The sequence below is a fragment of the Camelina sativa genome, chromosome 20 (genome assembly GCF_000633955.1).
Source record: "Camelina sativa cultivar DH55 chromosome 20, Cs, whole genome shotgun sequence".
NCBI lineage: Eukaryota > Viridiplantae > Streptophyta > Magnoliopsida > Brassicales > Brassicaceae > Camelina > Camelina sativa.
In genome coordinates this window covers 17,212,513-17,221,322 of record NC_025704.1, presented here as the reverse complement: position 1 = coordinate 17,221,322, position 8,810 = coordinate 17,212,513, and the positions used below count along the sequence as shown (strand labels likewise).

Sequence of the window (8,810 nt, the reverse complement as noted above, 5' to 3'; positions counted from 1 at the left end):
CTGTCCTTGCCCAGTCGGCTCTCTCTCTCTTTAGCTTCGGATTCCTCCTCCGGGTTATACAGCTCTTCCAATGGTGGCGTGAAGTATATGTTGTCCCCTAGCTGGATTTTTGTGCACACGACGTTGGGCAGGATCATTTGGGTANAATCACACAAAATGAAACAAAACTAAATGCAATGGTATAGACAATGGTTGGATGAAAGTGGTACCTCATGGGTTGGTGAAGAAGGAGGATGTGGCAGCCTCCATGCTCGCCAACGTGCGTCACCGGCTGCAGCAGGCGCTAGGATTCGCTCATCAGAGAGCTCGGTTATGTGCACAGACGACTTGCTCGGACCAGCATCCAAGTTGTTGATCGTGTAAGGCATCGCGTAGCTCATCGGGTAGGACATCGGGTAGTACGATGGGTATGGTGGAAGAGGTCCGGAATGGTCTCCCGTGTGCATGCTTGCAGGGTGCATCGCGTACGGCATCGTGTATGGCATCTGATATGGCGGAGGGAAAGGACATGAGTGGTCACCCGGATGTGTGCTCGATGGTGGCATCGGATAAGGCATCGTGTACCCCATCGGGTTAGTCGTCGGATAGGCATCTGAGTGGCTTCTCCACGATCTGTCAGGTCTGGTAACATCCTCTTCTGCTTAGGGCTCATAGGAGGATGTCCTATGAGGCTCTCGAAGTGCTAATCCTCGGATTTCTCCTAGTGGTCCGCTCCTCCCCATCCATGTGGGTGCATAAGCCGAAGTGGGGGCTGAGGCACAACTTGCCTTGTCTTGCAGCTCCCTGATCTGACCCCCCATCACCTTCACTGATCCGGTAAAGTCCTTCACTTTCCTAGCCAGGAACTTGTTCATCCTCTTCAGCCATCTGATCCTCTTGTGAGCTGCTCTCACCCCAACAGGTTGCTTTTGGGAGCAAACATACTCCTCAAAATCATAGTCCTCCAAGTTATCACTCTGTCCTTGCCCAGTCGGCTCTCTCTCTCTTTAGCTTCGGATTCCTCCTCCGGGTTATACAGCTCTTCCAATGGTGGCGTGAAGTATATGTTGTCCCCTAGCTGGATTTTTGTGCACACGACGTTGGGCAGGATCATTTGGGTAGCTCCGACTGCTGGATGAATGAACTTGAAGAGCAACATATCATTTGGCTTCTCATAAGCCAAGTATCTCGCCAATGTGAGGTAGTCGATGTCCAACCATCTCGGCTCATGTACCACTCCCTTCAAGGGCACATCGCAAGCTACCAAATTTGGTGTGACCNATCAGAGAGCTCGGTTATGTGCACAGACGACTTGCTCGGACCAGCATCCAAGTTGTTGATCGTGTAAGGCATCGCGTAGCTCATCGGGTAGGACATCGGGTAGTACGATGGGTATGGTGGAAGAGGTCCGGAATGGTCTCCCGTGTGCATGCTTGCAGGGTGCATCGCGTACGGCATCGTGTATGGCATCTGATATGGCGGAGGGAAAGGACATGAGTGGTCACCCGGATGTGTGCTCGATGGTGGCATCGGATAAGGCATCGTGTACCCCATCGGGTTAGTCGTCGGATAGGCATCTGAGTGGCTTCTCCACGATCTGTCAGGTCTGGTAACATCCTCTTCTGCTTAGGGCTCATAGGAGGATGTCCTATGAGGCTCTCGAAGTGCTAATCCTCGGATTTCTCCTAGTGGTCCGCTCCTCCCCATCCATGTGGGTGCATAAGCCGAAGTGGGGGCTGAGGCACAACTTGCCTTGTCTTGCAGCTCCCTGATCTGACCCCCCATCACCTTCACTGATCCGGTAAAGTCCTTCACTTTCCTAGCCAGGAACTTGTTCATCCTCTTCAGCCATCTGATCCTCTTGTGAGCTGCTCTCACCCCAACAGGTTGCTTTTGGGAGCAAACATACTCCTCAAAATCATAGTCCTCCAAGTTATCACTCTGTCCTTGCCCAGTCGGCTCTCTCTCTCTTTAGCTTCGGATTCCTCCTCCGGGTTATACAGCTCTTCCAATGGTGGCGTGAAGTATATGTTGTCCCCTAGCTGGATTTTTGTGCACACGACGTTGGGCAGGATCATTTGGGTAGCTCCGACTGCTGGATGAATGAACTTGAAGAGCAACATATCATTTGGCTTCTCATAAGCCAAGTATCTCGCCAATGTGAGGTAGTCGATGTCCAACCATCTCGGCTCATGTACCACTCCCTTCAAGGGCACATCGCAAGCTACCAAATTTGGTGTGACCAAACCTCCTATGGAGATCTCTCCAGCTCCCTCTCTCCTCTCAGTTTTCATTGCCCAAGACTTCAGATACAAGAACTGATCTAACAAGACAAAGACCAAACTTGTATCCGCAACATCACCTACTAGCGGTTTAGCGTCCCTAGCATTGTCTAATACTCCACACAAGGCAATGTCTAGCAGCTAGAGCTCATGATTATTCACATTCCTAGTCTCCTTCATAGCAAATAAGGTGCAAGCTAGAGACTTGTGAAAGTACCTCAAAACAGGGCTCTTATTTGAGCAGATTTGGAGCTTGTAGACTTGTAGGGAAGCTTGTCTCCTAGTGTCAGCCATAGGGACTTCATCTCCTCCTTGCTCACCTCCATGTTTTCTCCACTAACAGCCTTGAAACCATACAGCTTCTCCATCTCCTTGAAGGTAAGGTTGTATTCCTTGTTGCGCACGGAGAAAGTGATGAACCCGATCCCCCATCGAGTAGCAAGGTCGGGTGGTCTTCAAAATAGTGTAGCCGCAGCATGGAGAGAAAGTGAACCGTGTCCTCCTCATAGGCTTCGAGGTTGGTTCCCATCATCTGGCCCAGGTGGCACATGTCGAAAAAAAATTCGACATCTCTAGCGATCCCTATCTGCTTCATTGTTTCTCGGTGAGCGTAGCGGGTACCAACGAAGCTCATCTTGTGGAGGACCTTGAAAAGCTTGGCCGGAGTCTCCACCTCTTTTTACTTCAGCCTCCTCGATGCCAATCGGGTGCGTTCTCTCTGCTCCTCCTCTCGGTCATGGCTCTCCTCCTCCGTGTCTTGATCTTCTTCTTCTGCCTCTCTCTCAGCTACTTTCTTAGCCTTTTCAGATGCTGGTCTCTTCCCTCTTGCAACCACAGCTCTGCTTCTCAACCTGGAGGTTTGGATCTTCTCCGATTCTCCTCTATCTACATCAGAATCGACCTCCATAGGGTCGGTGACGGTTCTCTCGGACGTAGACAGGTCCCTACGTCAAAGATATCGGTGGACAGCACTTGCCACCGGGCTTGGTGAGCAAACTCGGGGGTCTGTACGATCGGTTGCTCGAGCACCTGCTCGGGTGACGGATCAGGTTGGGGATTGGAAACGTCCACTCAACGGTTGGGAATGCGAAACGTCTCCTCTTCCTAGGAAATCACGAGCTTCGACGGCTTCATCTCCGGTTCTAGCAGCGGTGGAGGTTGATCTGCTCCCCTTCTTTTGGTAGGTCTTCATCTTGGGGGCCATTGTTGAATCCTTGAAAAGAAGGAAAAGCTAAACTTGAGATCAATAGGGTTAGCTCCCGAAAATCTTAAAGCACTCGAGTTTGAGAGATAGAAGAAATAAGAAGAAGGAAGTTTAAAAGCACTTATCGATTTTTTTTTTTTTTGGGAGGAAGGGGTTGGTCCTCTTAAATAGGAAAGGTTGCCGCTAGGGTTTCACCGAGAGTGGGCTAGGGTTTTTGTGGAATTCGGGATTCACTCGCCACCCGAGTAGGAACACGATCAAGTGCGTCGAGTACGGATTTGGGTAAAGCCTCGGGTTTCCCAAAATTTCCTTTTATTATATAAATATAAATTCGTAAAATCGAAAATAAGACAAAATAAATAAATAAAATTAAAATTAAATAAAATAAAAGGACTTTCTTCCAAGTGAGCTTGTTTTAAGTCACTTAGCTTGACTCTTCATGCTCTTCAAGCATGGGTTTTAGGAGGGAGAGGTTCTGGAATCCTCTCCACTGGAACAGACTGGCTCAACCAATCTTCCTGGTCTTGTCCTGGTTCCACAGCAAATGTAGTATCAGCTTCTTGGTGATGCTTGATCCTTCTTGGTTTTGTTTGGGTAGAGAAAGCTTGACCATCAATGGTTAGCTTCTTAATTCCCTTCTTGATGCCAAATTCCATTTTGAAGTGCTCTCCATGCTCAATGCTGATCTTCCCCATTTTCACATCTATTACCGTTCCTACTGTTGCCAAGAATGGTCTTCCTAGGATCAGTGGATCGTCTGGTTCCTTATCCATATCAAGGATCATGAAATCAGTAGGAACTTCCACTCTTCCAATCCTGAGAGGCAGGTTTTCTAGGATTTCAATGGGTGTCTGATTGTTCTATCAGCTAGAACCAAATACAGACTACTCGGTTTAAAACTACTGAAACCCATCATGTTGGCAACTGATAGTGGCATGATGCTGACTGAAGCTCCCAAGTCGCACAAGCAATTGTTGAAAATCCAAAGTCCTATTGAACATGGCAATGTAAAAGAGCCAGGATCCTCCAATTTTTCCTCAATTCACTGTTCAAGATCTAAACACACTCCACTCCTCAAAATTTCATTCCCAATCTCCTTGACAGCTTCCTTTACGTCAATCTCCAGCTAAGCTGTCTCCTTGATGATTTCCTCTCGAAGTTCATGTGGTGGCAAGAGCTTAGGAGGTAGGGCTTTTCGCTTGGCCATACGCTCTGCAAGCGCCTCTAATTGGATGTTAAGAGTAGCTCTAAACCTTTCCTCTAATTCTCCTTCTTCAGCTTGGGGAAGTTGAGGTTGATATGTCATCTGAACTTCTACTCGATGGATCATATGATCACCATCATCGGGTACATCATCGGGTTCAGCTCCGAGTGATGCATTGATTAGCAATTCTTGAGCCGGTGCTTGGTCATCAGCTCGATCAGCCTCCTCAGGTGACAGATCGGGTTCATACTCGGATATATAGTACTGATACTTATTCACCCCATAGTGATCCATATCCTCCCGATCTTGAACATTGCTGTCCTCAGTGAGGTAACCTTCAATATCATCATCAAGAAAGATTGCTTGGGCAGTGGCATAATCCTTTGGGTTCTGAACAGCTTTACCTGGAAGCTGGTTAATTTTCGGAGGTGGTTGGGTGTTGTGGTGGCCTTCTAGGTATCTCAGCTTAGTGTTGAGGGAATCATATTTGCCGTTCAGGTCATTATACCCGGAGTCTATCTTGTTGCTCTTCTTCGCGAACCGTTATGCAATGTCCATAGCAGCCGATGTTTGATTCTGTATCATCTGCTGAAGCAGTCCGCGTAGATCAGCTTCTTGGGATTGGTTCTACGGGCCTTGCTGTGGTTGGAATCCAGGTGGTGCAATTGGTTGGTGGTAATTGCCAGAATATTGCTACTTAGGGGCATAGCCTTGATTGTATTGGACAAAAGGCTTTTGCTGGCCCGGGTTCCCTTGGACTGCGGATGGGTAGATTTGGCCTTGAGGATTTGCAACATTCGGGTTACGGTATGACAGATTCGGGTTTGGTTTGTAGTTGTTGTAACCACCTTGGTTGTTGATGTATTTCACATCCTCTAGCTGAGCACTCTCCCCATCTTGTTTCTGAAACTGGTCTTCCTCTAAGATGGCATGGACATGTTGCTGCTGGTTGAAGAGCTTATCCAGCTTGTCATTGAGGGCTTTCATGTCTCGCTTGTACTTGGCATTATCCTCTCCAGTAGATCGTATACTGCGATCATACTCCTCATTGTAATGGCCATCAAATTGAGCCAAGTTCTCCACTACATCCCAACCTTTATCAACATCCTTGTTGAGGAAGTTACAGTTACTTGCGGTATCCAGCAACATCATGATCTTAGGGACTACACCTCGGTACAAAGTACTTAGCAATGAAGCATTGTTGAATCCATGATGAGGGCATCTGCTTGTGTATCCCTTGAAACATTCCCAAGCTTCACTGAACGTCTCATTGCTCTTCTGAACAAAGCTGGAGATGTCATTTCGCAGCCTTGCGGTTCTGGAGTTGGAGAAGAATTTGGCTAGAAATGCCTTTTTGCATGCTTCCCAGGTGGTGATGGACTCCTTAGGGAGTGATTTCTCCCAGATGTGTGCTTTGTCTCCCAAAGAAAATGGGAAAAGCCGGAGTTTGAATCCATCTTCACTAACTCCATTGATCTTGGTTAGGCTACAGAGCCTATCAAACTCATCTAAATGGTCCAATGGGTCCTCCTTTGGCAATCAATGAAACTTGTTGCTTTGTATCATCTGGATGAGACTACTCTTGATCTCAAAGTTGTTGTTTTGGACAGCAGGTGGCACAATGCCATTTCTTTGAGTATGAGTAGATGGAGCATCTCCCGCTCCTATGTTGGTCCTTGCTTGAGGACATGGTGGACCATTCTGATTATTCATTATCTCCTCAATTATGGTTGGTTGGGGTCGTTGGACTTGTTATGGACGGAGTAACCTTGTTCTGTCGATGTTGTCGATGAAAGGACTCAAGTTTTGGCTACCCTTGGATCATGTTTGCATGCACAATCAGTTAACCGAGTGAGTACACAAAGGTCTACCCGATCCAGGTGATCGAGTGACGGGCCATGTGGGTACTTGGGTTGTTCTTGAAATGCAAAACAAACAAACATGAAAGTAAACAAGTCAGTACCGAACCAAAGTGTATAATAGAACTTGATCTAGAAAGTGCTGAAATCTTAAACGTAGGAAATTAGATTCAACCAAATGGCAATGGCGCCAAATTGATAACAGGATTTTCACCCAGGGTATCAATTCCCTATGCAATTGTAGTACAAAGGGTTATCAATCCAAATGGTTGTTATGCTAACAGATGAGATATGATCAGAACTATGCAAGTCAAGCCAAGCAATAATGGGGTTTGACCTAACAATCCTAGAATAATTAACATCAAATAAACAAGAACCACACGACCTAAGTACTCGATGCAAGCATTCAAGTACAGGATCGGGTGGAGTGATCGGGTAAACAAGAAGAGCATGAACAGCTCGAAGGTGTACATGAAGCTGGTGATCGAGTACCAGTTTGGGTATAGGGTCGAGTTATGAATAAAAACGTAAACAATCAAAATGCGAAAGCTCCTAAGGATGGGGTAACCTACATGCCGCAAGCAAATATTCCCTAGACAATGAATCTCTAAAATCTTGTTAAAACACTCTCTTGATAGAAACAATCAACCTTGATCACTCCCCTACCCAACTCTCGTTGGAAAAACATGATCAAACAGGCAATACAAACCGATTCATTATTGTCAATAAACTCCTTACACATCTAATCTCTTAAGCTAAGTGAGTAAATCTCTAGCATTGATTGATTCAAGCATTTCATCTACATCTCTTGATGGTAAAACAGCCTAGAATCTAATCTGAACCTCTCGGTCTATTGATAGCATTAAGAACACCAATCTAGAAAGGAACTTATATAACATAAACAACCAAGCTAAGACATCCTAACCGATCAAGAACACATAATTGTCTATCCCATCCCTAGAAACTTTATTTCACTACTCAGATCTCATTGCAGAAAATATAGAAACAAAGATAAACAAAAATTGCATTGTATTGAAAATAAAATAAAAGCAAAAGAGTACAGAGTCAAAATCTAAGAATAGCAAAAGAAATGTAAAATAAATTCTAACAAAGTGGAAATAGTGTTTGAGTCACTCAAGAACTCTCTCAGAAGCTCTCGCTCTCTGCCAGAGAGTCTCTGGTTTGAGGGTCGGCGGCGTGCTAGGGCGAGAGGAAGAAGAGGAGGGTTTATACATGGAAACCCTTTTAACCTAGCTTCCCACTCCTGCCCAAGGGTCTGCTCGATGAGGTGCACAAGGATAAGCTCGGGTTGCACCTCGGATAGGTCTTCGGAATGTTTTTCCGGCTCTTGGATCCTCTTCGATCGGGTTGAGGTTTGGACTGTTCTTCCTGCTCAATAGCTCTTTCGGGTACATGCTCGGATTTGACCTTGTTTCTCTCCATTTTAAGCTCTTAAGCACCTGTTTTCATCCAAAATGTGAAAATGCAATAATGCAACACCCTAAATGCCCTAAATGCGAATTCCTACAGTTAATGACCTAAAAATGCTAAGGTTAGGGTATAAATAATGCAAAATAGGAACAAAAAGGATGCTTAAAACATGTAAATTAGAGAGTTATCAATTCCCCATAGATGCATTTTTACATTTAATTCGGATTAGTTCGAATCTTACTTCGGGTTCGAATATTACCCGAACCCGATCGGATTTTACACAAAACTCGAACCCGAACCGAACCATTTACTTTGGGTCGGGTTTGGGTTCAGGATTCGGGTTTGGATAATATGCCCAGGGCTAGAACCACCTGAAGCCCAACCCGAGGAGGTGCTCGACCCTAGCCTCGTATAGGACTTCTGATGACAGCTGTTTCGGCTAGGTCAAAAAGGTTTCCATATATAAACCATTTCCTAATGTTCGAGAGAGGGGACGACCACACGCGAGAGAGAGAGCGAGAGCTTCCAAAGGGGATTTCCAGCCAATTTTCATACTTTCTTAGGGAGATTTTAATTCTTAGCATTTTTCTTTTCCAGTTTATAATTCTACTTTCTGTTCTTTATTGTTTTTGATTATACTCATTATCTTCAATGCAATTCTTATTCATCTTTGTTTTTATGTTGTTTGCGATGAGATCTGAGTAATGAACCAAAGTTTTTAGGTATGGGATAGGTTAGTAGGTATTCTTAATCGATTATAATGGTTTGGCTTGATTGTTTTTATAAAAATTCCCTTATGGATTAGAGTTCTTAATGCTAGTTTCAAACCGAGATGTTTGGATTAGATTATG

The 8,810-nt window shown here is 45.4% G+C and overlaps 1 protein-coding gene across 1 annotated transcript; it reads right to left on the bottom strand.

Moving 5' to 3' along the window:
- Positions 2,941–5,821, bottom strand: LOC104772607 (VID27-like protein). Its single transcript, XM_010497202.1, has 3 exons — positions 5,557–5,821; positions 4,675–5,004; positions 2,941–3,146 (listed from the first exon to the last, which is right to left on the bottom strand). The coding sequence occupies exons 1-3, from the start codon at positions 5,819–5,821 to the stop codon at positions 2,941–2,943; spliced, it is 801 nt and encodes a 266-aa protein (XP_010495504.1).

Bases quoted from the DNA above. Each gene is read 5' to 3' on its own strand.
- LOC104772607 (XM_010497202.1), bottom strand. From the start codon at position 5,821: ATGATGTTGCTGGATACCGCAAGTAACTGTAACTTCCTCAACAAGGAT. The intron at 5,005-5,556 runs GTGCTCAGCTAG...ATGATATTGAAG, and splicing joins TCAGAAACAAGATGGGGAGA to GTTACCTCACTGAGGACAGC. The intron at 3,147-4,674 runs GTATGGCCAAGC...ATTCTGATGTAG, and splicing joins ATTAGAGGCGCTTGCAGAGC to ATAGAGGAGAATCGGAGAAG.